General features: G+C 34.1%; 1 protein-coding gene across 9 annotated transcripts in view; it reads left to right on the plus strand.

Moving 5' to 3' along the window:
* Etv1 (ETS variant transcription factor 1) overlaps window positions 1-18,259 on the plus strand; it is an 86,938-nt gene that overhangs the window by 4,374 nt on the left and 64,305 nt on the right. For all 9 annotated transcript variants that reach the window (XM_087206705.1, XM_087206707.1, XM_087206706.1 and 6 more), the window contains one exon: window positions 7,967-8,020. In XM_087206705.1, the coding sequence (XP_087062831.1) occupies window positions 7,967-8,020 (54 nt within the window). The remainder of the gene's footprint in view (window positions 1-7,966; window positions 8,021-18,259) is intronic.

The raw sequence follows: 18,259 nt of genomic DNA on the forward strand, positions 1-18,259 counted from the left end.
CATTTTGCTTGTCTTTCTAAATGAAAGTTTTTGCAATAGATTACTTATTATTGCAACATAAGCCATATAGTCAAATATAACTTTTTCATGAAAAAAATTGCAGGGAGGTTCTTGTGTTAACTTTTATCTATTAGTTGTGCTAAGTTGAAGGTTGTGAGAATATTATATTTATGAGAGAATTTATTTGCTTATCAAAAATAACTTAAATAGCTATTTTAATTGTTGTGGAAGGTTTGTTAAGTCTTAAGATGTTTAAATGTGATTGATTCCAAGTGATTCAGTATACTTGCTGAAAGATTTTGAATGTGCATAGCAACTCTGTTCCTGGAATTTTAAAATGTGGAATCTGCAACAGACTCCTACCATTCTATAATCAGTATATGTGTATATATATACATATATATATGTATATATATATGTATATATATACACACACACACACGTATATATGTATTTTTAACTTTTGACTTGTGAATAGCTTGGAAAAGCGATTTGAATAATTTATCTGAGTTTATCTTTTAGAACTCTGAATGGAATCTTCTTACCCGTGATTATTAACATATCTATGAACCAAATCTGCAGATTTAGTTTTATATAAAATCTGGAAAATGACTGATATATTTGGAGGAGCACAGGCTTTAACTTAGGAAGGAATTAATAAGCTTAATTAAATTCAGAAATTAATCTTGAGTGTTTTATTAATACCCAGGTGTGCTACTATTTACAAACTATGAATGAGCTTGCAGTTTAGAATAAGCATTTTCAAAATAGTTTACATTAATTTATCCAGTCATGGTGTAAGCAAAAGTTTGTCAATATAATTTTAAAAAATCTGATAATGAGAAAAATTTTTCTTTTCCTGTCCAAAACATCCATATTGATTTTTGGTCTTAGAAATGAATACATTATTTACACTAATATTGTGATGATTTATCTCATCTCTTGAACAATATTAGCTAAGAAGAGATGCCGAAACTACTCTAGTTTTATTTGCAGTTACATTTGTCTATTTTTTTTTTCCTTCTGGAAATCCAGAAATTAAAACATTGCTAAATTAGCAGAGTATGAACTGTTTACATATTTCTTTTCCTAGTACTCCACAGCCAAGACAGTGACCATGGAATTTTAAGATATTTTGACCCTTTTAAAAAAGATCACTGGCAATTAAGCAAGTTTCTCCCATGAGTTAGAATCCCACTGGGAAGTTAAACAGGTCTAAAAATCTTATTAGACATGAGAATCAAGTTAGTTGTAATGTGTCATATGACAATTGTGTTTGTAAACACTCAAGTCCCTAAATATTTGAGAAATGATATATATTAGAATGTCTAAATTATTTTCCTGTTAAATTTTTTATAAATGTGACCAAGTGCAACATATCCATGAGTCATGAGTAAATAACTATGGATTATAAAATGTATTTTATCTCTAAGGAAAAGGTGGGACAGATAAGGCAGGACTATTTGAGGGTGGGGGGTCCAACAAGTGTTTTCAATTCACTAAAATTCTTTCTGAACATCACTTATATCTTCCAACCTCTAAGAAGAAAACTCAATTCTTTAAGGGATCGAAAATATGTTTGTGAAGAATGTAACTTTAATATCACTTTCAGTGTGTAATCTAAGGTTTAACCTAAATACCACAAGTTAAAGGAAACATTTTATTCTAAAGAAAAATGAAAAGCTAATATTTCCAGTGATATCAGCAGAAAAAGTAGAGAGGATGCCTATTTAAAATTTTTCCATGGCTACTTCATATTGTAATTTTACTATTTGCAATACTTTATTGATTCTTTGTCTTTTGAGTTAGAGTGCTAGAGATAGAAAGGCAATTGCAGTTATTTGATTCCATAAGTAGTGAGTTCAAGTATCAGTTCTATCAGCATCACGGTATCTTCTTGTTTCCTAACCTGTTTTAAATATCTTAGTAAGTAATGTCCTAAAAAGTCATACTTAAAATGGATTCTCTTGTATGGGGAGTACAGAAATCGAAGGATATAAAAAACTCAGTTAAGGGACTGCATTCTCCTGAACTTGCTTATTACAGCTTACTAACACAACTAACAGAGAAATAATAAAGCTCAGTGTAGACCTAATGTACATACATTACTTTTGACTGTTATTTTGCTGTGGGTCTGAATGTCTTGAGGTTCCCTTTCATTGATAACCTCGAGGAAAAAGTCAACAGTAATTGGCTGCCATCAGGGTATAAATGTTTTTCAATGGTGTGGTAAATCAAGTTTCACATTTTCAGTCAAAGTTTTATCTCCAGGAACAACCTTTCTACACTGAAGTTTATAATTACCTCATCCAAATAAGGTTTATTGCCTTTTGGTTTTATGTAACTTTCCAATATTTGTCAAACTAACTTAAAACTAGAGATGTCATTACTTTTCCTCAATTCACTTTAAACACCAATGCTAAAATTATATTCATTTTTATAATGTCTCTAAATAAATGTGCTATTGTCACTAGCTGCATATTTCAACCACAATACACAGTCATAAGACACTTATTTTTATTTTTAAAAAATTCTGTTTCTTTTCTAAATGGAACATAACATTGGATGTGCACATGATTTTTTCCTTTTTGCCTATGTGGTATAGTAAGGAATAAAAGCAATACAAACTGCATTATTTATGTAATTTACACAAACCAGGAGTCAAGAATTAAGCACTAAAGGAGTCCATACAATTTCTTAGAATTGAGTAAAAGTGGATTCATGTATGTGTGTATAGGGAGGCTAACACCTCTTTTTTTGTTAAACCAGGAAAAACTATAAAATATGACAGTTCTCTTTTAGACCTGATTTAAAGATAGCAGGTAGAGCAAATACATTATACTTCTAAATTTTCATTGGAAATATGTAAATATTTTCTCATCTTTATTCTACTTAAAAAATAGAAAAAAATTTAAATACACAATTGGATTTGATATAACACAGTATAGTTTTTCTAGAGGATCCTAATAAATGTTAATGAAATATAACTGAGCTTTTCTAGTTCATTTACAGAAAATGTTTAATTTCTTTCAGTTCATAATGTAACTTTGTTCCCTTTCATTCGTATGTATAATCATGTAATTAAAGATAATAATAATACAGTCAGACCGCTAGCATTAGAGAAAATAATTGGCTACAGACAATGACTAGTAGGCTCCCAGCTTCCTTTAAGATTTTAAGTCACTGCAGGTCAGTTTGTTTAGGAATTGAAGCTGTTTGAGGGGCAAGATAACTAAAATTTGTATTTTCTTCCTTTCAGAGCATTACAGTATCCACCATTAAAGGTGTTTCTGTCATAGGAAAATGGCCCTCATTTTTGTCTGATTAAATTTGTTTATGCTTCTGCATTAATTAATGCTTTTACTCCTGTACAGTCATTTTAATGTTAAAACCGGATGTGGTATAAAACTAGGCTTAGTGGACTCATGATTATTTTGTTCCATTGCCCGAAGGCTCGTTTTTGGCTAAAAGGAATACCACTGTGCAAAGGTTGCTTTTTTTGTTGCTTTAATTTATTTAACATAAAATATAGTTTCTTTAGAGAAATTTGTTTCTAATGCTTTAATTCAAAGTGAAATGCTACAAATATCAGAAATAATCTCTTGCACTCTTCTAATAGAAACTTGAGTAATAGGAAGAAAAATAAGGAACTCTTTTAATGATTTTTCTTTTTCTTTCCAACCTTCTCTTTTTTTCCTTTTCCTCTAGCCTTCCTTTCTACCTTAATTTTTTGCACATTCAAGTTCTGTAGACTAAGTATGATGGGTTAACTATGTTCATTTGTGCGTACATAAATGTCATTTATTTCACTTGTATATAAGCAGACGTGTGTGTTTATCTATCTATCTATCTATCTATCTATCTATCTATCTATCTGTCTATCTATCTATAGCCTTATATAACTTGTCCTTTATTTAAATGTTTTCTAATGGATCTGAGAGCAGTAAAATTGGTGTGTTTATATTGCAAGTTCAAGTTTACTTGCTTGGCTCTCTGGAAGGGTGTGACACGAAAAGATTGTGGTTGGGCCACATGGCTCATGCTGGACTGTGTTTTTGTGAATGGAGGCAGGACTCCAGTTCTGCCTGCTTGTCTTGAGGAATTGCTGAGGAGATCAGCTGTCTCATTCACGGGCAGAAAGAATGACTCATACATCTTCCGCCTTGTTTGGCTCCAGGTCATTGTTACAGTGGATAGAACTGGTTTTAATTAAATATTAACCCCTTTATACTTGACATTTGCTTTATTTGTAATTTTTCTGCTTTTTTCTGACTTTTAAAAGAACAGCCACCATGTACCTTGTTTGGAAGAAAAAGGGAACCATTGACTTGCCAGCAGCTAACCTTGGAAAAATTTTAAACTCTCACCCTTCCTTTTGATGACTATTACTTTATTTAACAGTTAAAAATAGGCATAAAGTAAAGGCAAGCTCTCTTTAAAATTACCTGTCCCCAAGGCAGTGTTAGTTAAGAAAGGATACTAAAGTTAAAAATCAGTGACGACTTTGTGACATTTAGGTTATGATGAATATTTTTATGAATTTCTTTCCCATAATATGTACTGCTGTGTAGTAAAAAGAAAATTAAAGAACAACTAAGGATAATTATCTAGGTAAAGCAAAGAGCTGAGAGTGCAGATACTACCCCTTTAAAGCTGCAATCCTGGACTTGATGGCTACTTGTCTATTAATGTGCAATAAACTGATAGGGCCACTCCAGCTATTACCAATAAAATCTACATGATTAATCTTCCTGAAAGCCTTTTATTGGCCTTTTGGTACGTATTTTCTCTTCTTCCTCTTTTTTCCTCTTCCCTTTCTCTTTAATTACATAGTGTCCAGAAACATTTTCATTCCCTGAAGGCCATCATTTCAAGCATAGTTTATAATAGATAGTAGTGAAAAACAATTTTTTTTAGGTTGGCCTGTATTGGTAATTTTCAGCTTTGAAGTTGGTATGGCTTGCAACAAATTTTCAGGCAGCTGTAGCTTTCTTCTTCATAGAATTCTTGTGAATTAAAGAAAAAGAAAAAAAAAAGAAGGAAATGTATGATCCGAGTGTGGCAATACTTTGTCATATTTTCCTTGCAGGGATCCAACTTGTGTTTTTACTTAACTGCTTTCCTTTTACTCCAACTTGAAATTAGAGGTATACTTAAGCCTTTGTCTATTTAAGTAGCATGCTGCTTCATTTGGTCTATTCAGTTTCTTAAGATTAGCTTCTGTGAAAATGTGAATCATGTTTTTTGTTAAAATTCTGTAATATGTTCAAGCATAAGTGTGAAGTATTTATTCAGTATGTTAAGGAGTTGGAACAGAAATAGCAATTCTTGTTCTTACTCTTTTTACAAATTGTGAGTATGCAGTTACAGTGTGAAGTGTGACTTCTAGAATCTTCTGTCCCTTCGCAATTGACCGTTTTTCTCACACATAACCCAACACACACCACAGGCTCCCAAGGAGGACCTGGTTGCTGATGCTCTAGCCATGATGCGTATTACAGAGCTGCAACTTATTTTATGATGCTAAGAAAGAAAAATCTGGTCTCTAGGACATTCATACCAGCCTATTCAGTTACAAATATACTTTTGTTACCCACCAGCTATTTTAAACTATTCCTGTAAAGGGATAATTACATTTTTATTAGATTCTTGTAAATGTTGGCTTTGTTAAAGCACAATAATTGCTGTGGTTGATAATATTACATCTCATTAGTTATCCAAACGTGTGAATATCATGGGGAAAATCTTAGTGAATTGATTACTTATTCTTATTAATTAAGCATATATTAAAACACTTGTAATTTTTCTGGTGTAAAGACTTATTTCAAAGTGTACTTCTCTTATAATTTATGAGTCTATGAGAAGAATTAAGCTTACTGCAATGTTAAAGCATGTTACTTGTGGCCAAGAGAATGCTAATGTGTAAGTTTTAGCTTTTTGGGTTTTTTAGGGTCTCAGAATTCATTAGAAGTAAAGATACTAACCTGGACATTGTAATGATTAAATTACTTCTCTGTGACTTGAAAGAAAAGGGTAAGTGGTAGAGGGCTACAAAAAAGAAAATAAGTATCTGTGTATCTGCCATCATGTTTAGATTATTTAATCCTTACAAAAAAATATACCTGGTAGTATTGTTGTTAAACTGATGAATAAAATGGAGTTTAGAGAGGTTTACTAACTTACTAAAGTTACGCAGCCAGCAAGTCATAGATCTATGAGCTGAAGTTTTCCTAACTTTAAAGTTTTCCTGACTTTACTCTGGGTAAGCCCATAGTGTCACATATTAGTGGAATATGAAGAGAAAGATTCTTCTAGGTTAGGTTTGTCCAAAAGACAACAGTTATAACTTGAAAATGTTCTTAACTTTTTTAGTTTCATTTGGTGGCGGGGATGGTGTGTTCTTTATAATGTTAGTATTTGTGTGTAGCAAAAATAATTGAGAGTCACGCTGTACTCATTTAAATAATAGGCAAGATATTATTGTATAGTTAAGTTCTTAAGAATATAATATAACTTTTATTTAAACCAAATATTTCTGTTTTAAAAGAATCTGTTAAATAAACTGAGAAAAAGAAAATTTTTCAGTACTAAGGATCGAACCCAGACTTTCACACTGAGATACATCCCCAGCTCTTCTTATTTTCTATATTGAGATAGGGTTTGGCTAAATCACTAAGTTACGCAGGCTGGGCTGGAACTTGTGATCCTCCTGCCTCAGCCTCCCAGAATGCTGGGATTACAGGTGCGCTACTGCACTTGGTTGTATTCCTTTTCTACGTAGGATTGTTTTCATATAAAAAATTTTTATGTGGATTTTTCTTAGCTTCTTCAATTACTAGCATGAAACATTTTCAGCAGACTGATTATGTATTTTAATTATCATGCCTCATACAGAATAGGATCATTAAAAAATAAACTGGCATCTATTTTAATAAGACTTGATTGGATAAAAACCTTCAGTATTATATAATAGTAGAAAAATAATACTTGCTAATCAGATCATAGCTAAAGTTAATTAGTATGATACTTCATAATATTTTACCAAGTTAAGGTAAGCTGACTGTTGCTTTATGTGGTTTGAGTATGTGAGAAGATGTATACTGGTATATGTTTGTGAAAACATAGGTTAGTTTCATATCTGACTTGATTGTGCTGAAAACATTTTAGAAGTGAAAAAGTGGACTTGTGGCTTGATTGCTGGTGAATGCATTAAATCTTTGCTGTTCAGTATTTTTCCTTTACCGAAATACGGAAGGCGATTGACATTAAAACTGATGAAATAGTCATGTTCTTTTTGTTAATGCTGAATAGTTGCCAGGACAGTCTTTTACATGAAAAGATGGCATCTGTTTTATTGTTTATTTTTATTACAAATACGATCATTGAAGTATATTACTTGTTACAAATGTCCCAAGTAAAGGACAATCTTTCATTTTTAAATCTTTGTAGCATACTTTGATGTAGTTTAGGGCAAACATTTTAAATTGTGGCAGTCTAATTTATAAGAGCTAGAAGATACAAAAAGCAGTTATTTCTAAAAACGCAGCAGGATGTGTGTGATACCTGAACATCACTTAAAAGGCTCGTGTGGTTCATTTAGATGGGCTGCTTAAGCACTGCCAGTGGGTGAATCAAGATCTCTTTTGCTCCTTGCAAAATGAAACCCCACAGGAAATAGAAATCCTGTAGCTTTTATTTTGTGACTCTCTTATTTCCATCTGGCAAGTGAATTTCTGAGGGACTACACCTGCCATATTTCTTACATATTTATGTTTTCTAGTTGACATTTATGTTCCCTTCTCTTTCCCCTCCTACATAGTACTGCCAATACCATTTTAAATAGGAGCTTATTGACAAATAATTATAGCTGTGATCTTAGCTTAAAAAGGCCTTGCTTGACAGATGTGACCTGACATGCCTTGTGCTTTGGCAGTTTCTCTCTTAATTTTTTCATTTTCTTCTTCAGCTCAGGTACCTGACAATGATGAGCAGTTTGTACCAGACTATCAGGCTGAAAGTTGTAAGTATAGTATGACTCATCTCTTGTATTTTTCTGTGTCTTGTTTCTTTCTTCCCTTCTTTCTCTTTGGTTGGTTTCCGCTCCTAGTATCTGTCAGTACGCTGTGCCCATGTCCTTTGAGCGTGCAGTGATGCGATGATTTTGTCAGTTTGTGACATCACCAGAGCCCTTGTATGATCTAAGTAAGGCTTCAAATAGTGGGCAAGGAAAGCTGATTTATTTGAAAGGTGATTCTGTTTTCCGTATTTAGTATACACTCTTGGAGAGGAAATGGTGTGATCCACGAATGTGCAAATGTTTACTTCCATTTTGCCAATTTGTTCACAAGGAAATGTCTGGATGCTAATGGGAAATAGCAGAGTTAAAATCCATATGAGATTAGTTATTGTATAACTTGTAAAATAATCTGGAGCAAACATTCATTGGCTTATTGTGCTATTTCACATTCATGAACTATCATATGCTTTGGTTTAATTTTTAACCTGAAATGTTCTTCCTAACACAAATGGGAGGAGCCACTGGCTTCTTTCAGAGCCCCTTCCTTGTTCCACTCTCTGAGCCTTGCTGCAGGCTCTGACTGTCAGAAAATGCATGGGAAGTGACTCATGGCATACTCACCCTCCTAAATTGCACAGTGAGCATTGCACCCGTACAATCATAGTTGCCTCTAGGTTTATTGCTGATTTTTGTACTTTGCCATTCTTCCAGCTAAGTGCAGATATTGACCTGAGAAGCAAACAGTAAAGAAAAGGGTACACAATATCGCCCCTTATCAGCAGGGGATGCATTCTAGAATATTCTGCAGATGCCTGAAACTATGGATGACACGAAACCTGTTATGTACATACTGTTCTTCCTTATAGATACAAACCTCTGATAAAGCTTAATTTATAAATTAGGTATAAGTCAGACTAATAACAATAATTAATAAGGTAGAACAATGATAACAATATGTTCTAATGAAAATTATTCATTCTTTCTGGAATTTTCCAGTTAATATTTTTGGACTGTGGTTGACATCTATGAACTATCAGATGCTTTGGTTTAATTTTTAGCCTGAACTGTTCTTCTTTCTCACTGTAGAAACACAAATGAAAGGAGCCACTGGCTGTTTTCAGAGCCCCTTGTGTGTCCCTGTAAGATAAGTTAAGAAACTGCAACAAGTTAAGCTGTCTATAAGTGGGGACCATAGTAGATATCATTTAGATTATGAAACTGCTTTAATGAATTCTCATTCTGTTGGTGTCATTTAAATCTCTAACTTGTTTTATTTTTTTAGACCACTGACAGTGTCAGGCAAGGCAATATTAATGTCCTGCAACTTACCAAATCCATATTTTTATACCTTAACATCACAAATTCTACATCAACACATTTGTTGAAAATGTTTTTAACTTTTATGTTTGGAATCTTAAATTTTTCTGGAATAGAATGTTGTGGAAGGCTTCTTGTAGGTATTTTACCCATGGTATATATTTTATTTCAGCTTGATTTTTTAAAAACGTAGTAAAATATGCATAACATAAATTGGTCATTTTAACCATTAAGAATTGTGTAATTCAGTGCCTTTAAGTGCATTCTCTTGTGCTCTCATCACCACTATTCAGAACTTTTCCATCAACCCAAACCAAAACTTTGTGTGCCTAAAACAATAATTTCCCACACCCCAAATTCCCCAGCCCCTCACTGTTCTGTCACCTTTATTTTGATCTGAGAAGAGTATTGTGTTTTTTAAAATATCTGAATACAGGTATTTGACATACACTTTCAAGAAATGCATTCAGCAATAGTACAGACCTTTGTCAGAGACAGTAAAAACACTCTCAGGAGGGCAATGGCTGAGAACAACAGCTACACAAGGCCTCCCTTATTGATTAAAGTGTAGGCAGAGAATGGTTGTATTTCCAACATTTCTCTTCCTATGTGGAACTTGAATTCTTCTTCTAAAAGCTCAGTCTATTATCTGAGTGAGAGAATTAATCTCATTGAGTCATTTTGCATCTGAAGAAATTGGTAACAATTCCAATACAATACCAAATGTTTGGGTAAAACAAACTACGTAAAGTAAGTTTTTTACTCCTTTTCTATTGACTTCTTTTCAGCCTTTTTTATTCCTGAGTATTTTGTCCCCTTGAACTCTCATCTCTTGGTCACAGTGATGTGATGCTTTTCCCTTTCTCTTTTTCCTCCTTTGACACCCCACCTTCTTATTCCACTGGGCTTCTCTCCTATTTCACATGCTGCCTGCCAGCGCTGTGCCGTAGAATCCTGTGTTGATGGAAGTGATCTGTATCTGTGTCACCACATACTGTAGCCACTAACCACATTGGCTTTAAGCATATGAGATGTGGCTAATGAGACCATAGAAACTAATTGGTAATTTTAGTTCATTTTCTTACCTAACATTTAGACACCTGTGGGTACTGGTTACATTACTGGTCAGCATAGTTCTCTAGAGCAATGCTGAATACATTCTTATCTCCAGTCTGGTCCTTCCTGAGTCAGTTGCCTATTGACTGGACATCCTCACCTGATTCCCTACATCTCTAGACTCACTCACGCTTTCAACCATATGTTGGTATAAAACATGACGTACACAGCAGCCCCCATCTTCAGTGTGATGCTTTACAGGCAATCCAGGCTTCAAAAGCCTAATGTTGAAATCTTCACTTTTTTTGACCAATATTTCCCTTCTGTTTTCATTGTTTCCAAGGTAAACATGTGTACTTTATCCTCAGTCCCCTCAGTTCTTTATCATGAACAGCCAATTGCTAACCAAGTTATTGATTCAGCTTTTTAAATATCTGAATGTCACCATCTTTGCTCCACCTCTTTTTCATTAACTTAGTTCACATAAACATTTTGCCTTGATTGAACCTCTGAATCAACCTTTGATTGGTTTTCTCACTTTCATTTTCCTTGCCCTTCCCATTTTTCTTTCCCACCCTTTGCAGAGGCATCGACACCTATCTGAACTTATTAATTTTCTCCTTCAATTTCCTGTAGGTTAAAGCCCTAACTTTTTAGTTGTACAGAAAATTGTTCTATAACCCAGTCCTGGACCGTCTTATCAGTTTTGACTCTCACCACTTTGATACCTTGTTCCTTCCCATTCTCTGCACTTTAATTCTTCTGAGTTTTCAGTTCTTCAAAAAGATCATATTGTTTTCTGCCTCATTTTTAAGTTTTCACTTTTGTCTTGGAAGTTTATGATCTTGCTATTTCTTATTCAGCTTAGACTTCATCTTACTGAGGTCTTTCTTTGCCTTTTCTTGGCACCTTTAACCCTGCAGAGTTAGCTGGACTCTACATTTTGCATCATCTATTTATTACGGTAGAATAGTCTACATACATGTCTGTCTCTGATACCATTGTGAACTTCTTGAGAATTGGGCATTAGTCAGGCCTTACATGTTATAGAAGCACAAAATGTGAAAATGTCATCATAATCCTGGTCAACTTCCTAGTGTTTATTTCTTGAGTATTTTCCAAGTTTTGATTTTTTTCTTAAGGTGGAATTGTATGGTCGTGTTTGAAAATAGTATACATAATGTCAGTCTGGTAAAATTGTCAAAATAAAATTTAACTAAACATTTTTAGATTGGTAAAGTTTTATGGCTTTTGGATTTGTGAATAAAGACACCTATAAACAATAAAATGAATCTGGAATAATTAATAAAATAAGATTGAGATATACTTTATTTAAAGTTTTCATTGACATTAAAATTTTGTTCAGGTGATGCTGATCAGCTAATTCATGAGAGAGCAAAAGGGAAATTATTTGAAGAGAAGAATAGAAGAGTTGAAGGATTTCTGGTTGGAGAAGGTTATCAGATACTGGAATTGGGAGGTTAAGTGGTCTCTGAAATGCATTTTACAAACGCTTGATTTTCATCTCTGAGGATGGTTAGTGGGGCAGAAGAATCCTATCTCTAGAAATAGAAAGAAATTGCATCCCCTCACTTTATTGCCCATCTATAAATCTACTGGGCTACTTTTTTCAAAGTGAATAATCAGATTTGATAAGATACCTCCTTGGAATAAGATGCTTCTGTTTTCCCTTTAGTCCTTGGGAAAATGAAGGTTAGCCAAATAGTAGTAAAATTCTATTCAATACAGGATTACGCTAAGAATATATATTTGAGTGTAACCTGCTTGAATATGTATAGAAGAATAGAGAACAGGGCCAGGGATTTAGCTCAGTGGTTCCGCTGCCTGCCTCTCAAGTATAAGGTCTCGAGCTCCATACCCGGTACCAAAAAAAAAAAAAAAAAAGAAGAATAGAGAACAGAACACTGAAAAATTGTGAAAAGAATATTTAACCATAACACTTGGGAACTTTCTAAAAAATTCCTTATTTTTATTCATTTACTATTTCAAAAGTCTGAGCTCCAGTGATGTTATACTATAGTTTGCTACCTTTTGAAGAATGCTAAATTTTGAAGCCAGTTTGGATACAAAAACCAAATACAAATAAACAACTTCCTGCAAGTCCATGTCAGGGAAAATTGACATGGTTTGAATACATTGTTTTTAGCAATACTTTTTTTATAACTTAGACACTGCTGGGAACACATAGTATTACTTCAGAATGTGCTTTTGTCAGGAGTATTTCAAACAGGGATGAGCTTTATCTTTCAGAAGTTGGTACAAATTTGTATATAAACTGAGTCTTTATAAATAAAATGCATCTTGAACTACATCTTATGTTTTTAGTCATATATTTTTATATTATATCACTAATAATTTAAAATTTTCCCTTTGTTTGGTGCATTAAGATGAGTAGTATTTTTATAACCAACTTGTTTCCATTTGGTTACATTAGGGAGTATAGGGAGCATAGGGAGTCACATGATAGGTGACTTTTACATTTACCTTTCACATTCTCCCAGAACAGACTCAGGAGTATAGCCAGGGTTATGCAAAATTCCCAGCAGGGTAGATCTTTGTAACTCTGTTCTTTTTTTTTGCACTCAAGAGAACACACTGGAATGCAGGGCAATTACAATGATGGTATTAAGGGAATAAAAAGCTTGACTCTTCTTTAATATACTTATAATAGTAAATATTTTCAAACTTCTGTACTTTGTTTGATAACTTGACACTAGTGGACTGTCCAGAAATAATCCAGACAAACTAGTATGTGGGGATACAACTGTTTAAAAGCATTTATTACAGCACATAGCGACATGTTCTTCAAGTAAATAAGTCATAGCTACACTTTATTTTTGTAGGAATTTTTTGTGAAAGACTAGCCCTTTGACTTAAAAATTTTTTCACAGTGAAATGGAAAAAAGTTTCTTGATAAGTTATCCTCACAAATATGCACCCCCCCACCCCCCCACCCCCGCCCAGCTTTGGTACTGGAGACCAAACCCAGAGCCTCACACATGTTGGGCCAGCACTCTTGTCACTGAACTACATCCGCAGTCCTTCTTAAATTTTATTTTGAGACAAGTTCTCTCTGGGTTGTGTAGGGTGGCCTTGAACAGACATATGATCCTGCTGTCTCAGTCCCAAGTATCTGGAATTAGAGGTATGTGTGTGTGATTGCACCCAGTCTCTCCCTCTCTCTCTCCACTCTCTGTATCTCTCTCTCCCCTCTTCTTCCTTCTGTCCTTAATTAATTTTGGAGCCATAATTAAACATGGTCACCTTACAGCTATTCACTTGAAGGATAAATAGTCCTACCTCTCCTCATCTGAAATAGTAATATACGGAGATCAGAGGAATAGCTCGCTCTTGAGAGTCTATGTTTCCCTCTTGTATGGTTTTTGTTGTTGCACTTATTCTTTTGCAGTTTATGTGTTTTATGAAGGCAGTGTATTCATGGAGTAGGGGAAGAAGTGCAAAACAATGCTCCCTGTTCTACCACCCCTCATCGCACAGTCCCTTCAAACATTCACTTTTCAGTTATTCTCTGTTCTAAATGATATGCTGTACTCTAACTTCTTGATTCCTCAGTTTTAAATCTTCTCTTTTACCCGCATTAAGCGCTTTGGATAAGTTTTAATTGTTCTACTAATAATAATTAGTTATGAAATTCTACATCAGTCCGGTAACTTCATTCACACCTGTGCATGAATAAGGACAGTTTGGGAACCCGGTTCAAATGTGACATGAGTAATGTATTGTCATGTTATTGTCTCCATACACCAGAGAATCTGAAAAAAGAAGGCAGTATCAAATGACATTTTAAACAGCTTCTGAATTTTTATCATCTTTGCTAGAGTTGCATATATTTACCAATTCCAAAGACTATTTTCAGATTATTTTCTCGTATTTTTAGTTTTGGGAATTGTTGCTGATTGTAGTTCTGTGTCTTAGTAGAATCAATTCTAATTTGGAAGCATAAGTAGTAATTTGTAAATATTCTCAGTGATGATTAGCGAGAACCAAGGCATCGATGGCTCCGCTGCTCCCAGTCTTTCTGCCAGGGATTCTCCTCGTTATCTGGTCTACTCCACTGTTGGTCCAAGGGTGTCTTGTGTCTGTCACAATTTTGAGCCAGGCAAAAATTTCAGTTTGGTGCTCTGTTGTTTCTCAAGGAATGCATTTGTTTCACAACTCAGGAGAACAATACAATGGCAAATAGGATTCATCATGCAAGAATTTTTCTTTTAGAATATCAAAAAATACATCAAGTCTGATAGAAGAAATAAATTGTACATATTGGGCATATCTTCATTTACTTATCTAAAAATTTGATAAGGAGCTAAATAGTCTCCCAGGGCTAGGGCACATTATAATTCTATAACAATTTTCCTACACTCAGTGGGAAAAAAAAGATAACATCTAAGTATGGGAAATGCATCCTTGGGTTTAAAAGTGAACTTTAAGCTAGGCGTGGTGGTGCACACCTGTAACCTCAACACTGGAGAGGCTGAGGCAGGAAGGTCAAGGAGTGTTCAAGGCCAGCCTGGACTACATAGTGGGTTGGAGCCTGGACTACATGGTGGGACCCTGTCTCAAAAAACCAAAATAAATAAATAAATTTTAAAAAGTGAGCTTTAAGAAAAAAACCAAAATTAATAGGGGAATCATATGTAAGTAGAAGTTACCATAAAGGAGTATATAGAAAATTGCATTAGTCTCAATTTTAATAAAATATGCTCAAGTAGAGGGTTTAAATTTTTATTTTATCCATTTCATTTTTGTTAAGGTAAATAGGTCAGATTGAATGCCAAGGTGAAAATACAAAAATAGTAAAATTAAAAGTGCTATAAAAATTAATTTTGTCATTCCACTATAGTTAAATTTTTGAGGCATAATTATAAAATATGATAAATGTTTAATTATAAAATACTTATTACAGTAAAAGACACATATCAATTAATCCCCCTCAAAATATTCCCTTCTCTTTGAACACATTTATCCCTTCATTCTTTCCACTTTCTGAAGCAGTTCTGGAAGTGCTCTTTCGTGAGTGTCTTTAGTTTCACTGTCCTGACTACCTAATGACGTAATGTCCTGAATTGATTCAAAGTATTACCCTTTCAGGAAGAGCCAGAAGTCTCAGGGTGCCAGATCTGGTGATAAGGTAAATGAGAACACACTATAATATTTTTATGAGCCCGCTTTTCTATCAGATAGTACATGGCAACAGCAGTCACCATATTTTTGATCACATCTTGTACAATACTCACAAAAGAGAACTTCTAGATTTGGTTTAAAAAGTGGCGAGAACAGTGCAATAAATGAGTTCAAAGTGAAGGAGGGAGAGGATTTTGAGTGGATAGGTGGCAATGTATCTGTTACTGTAATAAATTTTTGAAATCTAAATATTCACCATTTATTTTGATCATACTGCATATATAACTCCACCTGAGTCTTTGACTTTTTCTTTTTAATTTTATTTAACCTTCCTTTTTTTTTTTTTTTTTTTTTTTTTTTGGTACCTAGGATCGAACTTGGGCCCTTGCACTTGTGAGGGAGGTGCCGGAAACACTGAGCTAAATCCTGGCCCTATTTAACCTTCTTTAATTTTGCCTTTAGTGTTAACAACATACCCTAGAAACTGAGTTCTAAAACTCACTCAATGGAAGTATGTCGACAAATGTTTTCCACTCTCCATGCCTATCATTAGTGACCAATTGTGAAAAATAACCTGTGCCAACTTTGGTTGGAGCTCACGCAACCCTAAATAAGTATTTTGTTATTAGGGATGCAAGCCAAGCTATATTTGTTGAGAAAATATACAATGGTAGAAAATTATTTGCAGAAGAAAATTGATAGTCTTTGGTCCAATATTTTAATATAAACATGTACACTTACATATCTTGATGTGTACAATTTATTAGTATTTGAAAGTAAGTCCAAAGCAATCATTACTCATACTTTTGGGTTACCATTCCACTGACTACATAAATTTCATGGAAGCAGATATGAAGAGGAAATAATATGAGCTAAACTAATACATGTAGACCTTCATGTTGTAGTTGTATGCCTTGGGTCTGTTATGGGTCCTTAATGGCAGTATTATTTTTTCAGTTTTTCTTTTATAACAGTAAACATCTACTTAAGATTCACAATGCATATTTGCTTTTGTCTGGTATTGAATTTTATTCTAACGAGAATTTGTGCTGTGTCTCACTAAATAAAAATGTTGGTTTGATGTTGTTGCTCTTTAAAATCTAATGAATTACACCCCAACAAAGTCTACTTGCATTGGACAACAGCTCAGGGAGATGTTCACTCAAGAACTCAGTTATTGACAATATATCCGGAATGGCTGCATAAAAAATCCTGTTTATACAACACCTAATAAAGCTTTAAATAAGGGAAATATTTCTGTGCATTGTTTTTTGTTTCTTTTTGTGTGTACACTTGCTTTGTATGAAAGCTTTTGAATATTGTTTAAATCTAGGGCTTAACAAAGCAAGATTTTTATAATTTTTAAATTTTTTTGCTGTAGGTGAAATGTTAATCTATTCAGAGATTTGTTCCACAGTTTCTCCTAGTTTTTGGCTTTATAATTCTGTTAGGAGTGATTTTGAGATCTTGCAGAAAAAGATTGAATTGTGATGATTTCTTCATTGTGTATTGCAGGGCAATCTTGTATCCGGACTTATTTATTTATCTATTTATTTAGTGCTGGGGATAAACCCAGAGCCTTGCACATGCTCTCATTTAAAAATTATATTTATTTCCATAAACTACACTCTGCCACAGGATATGGATGACTCTCCATGTCTCTGACCACACCTCTTTGGCCTGTGCTAAAATTTCTGCAATAGGAGAGCAAGCAGAAAATCTTACAGCCTTTTAAAAGTTATTGTGCTATAGTTTGTTGTTGTTGAGGTTTCTGTGTGTGTGCTGTGTGTGTGTGTGTGTGTGTGTGTGTGTGTGTGTGTGTGTGCCTCTGGAGATATATCTCAGACCCTTGTGACTTAGGCAAGCAGTCTACCACTGAGCCACACTCCCAGCCCTATGCACGGTAATGTTAATTATGATATACAGATTATTGCCCAACTCATTGAGATCATATTTATTCCTTAACATTCAGACCTGGTGTCACTTATTCTTTATTTTAATCAAAGTTAGTGATTTTTAATCTGCCAATAGATGCTTTCTGTCCATCCTAGTTTATTCCTTTTTGGATCACCTTGTCGAGAATGTCTCACTTCTTCCTCACTTTTATCTGATTCACATGTTGTAGGTATTCACTGGATATTGAATTGAATGAATAGCTTCTTGGGCACTTAAGGATGGTTTTTTTTTTAACATTCATGCACAAACGAAGTGAGTTGCTTGAAATCTAATGCAAATATCTGTTTTTATTTTCCTGTGTTTTCTTGTTCTTTGAGGGATAATGGGAAGCTGTTTGCCCTTTGGTAATTTTAGAGCTAAACCTCAGTTATCAGATTAGGGCTATCTATCTAATAAATATTTGATACTCCTCTCTCACAATACATTTCTCAGTAATTTCTGTTTAGCACTAATACTCTGAAATAACTCGTTATTGTTCTCATCTCATTTTATATAAAGGGAAATCAAATCACCAGGGCATGTGATGACTGAAATCACACAGCTAGAGCTCCAGCTCACTGTTGCTCAGCTGTGAGATTTTTCTCTGACATCCAGGACTTGGGTCTCTCTTATAAACTTTCTAAACTATTTCTACTCTGAAAAAACAAGAAGGAAAACAAAAACTACACGGTTGAGGCAGGGGGTGTAACTTGGTGGCAAACAGGTCATGCGCTATGTGTGAGGCCTTGAGCTCCATCCTCATCTATCCTC

The sequence above is a fragment of the Heterocephalus glaber genome, unplaced genomic scaffold (assembly GCF_053883595.1).
Source record: "Heterocephalus glaber isolate CG9 unplaced genomic scaffold, H.glaber_assembly_v1.0 deba00000676, whole genome shotgun sequence".
Taxonomy (NCBI): Eukaryota; Metazoa; Chordata; class Mammalia; order Rodentia; family Bathyergidae; genus Heterocephalus; species Heterocephalus glaber.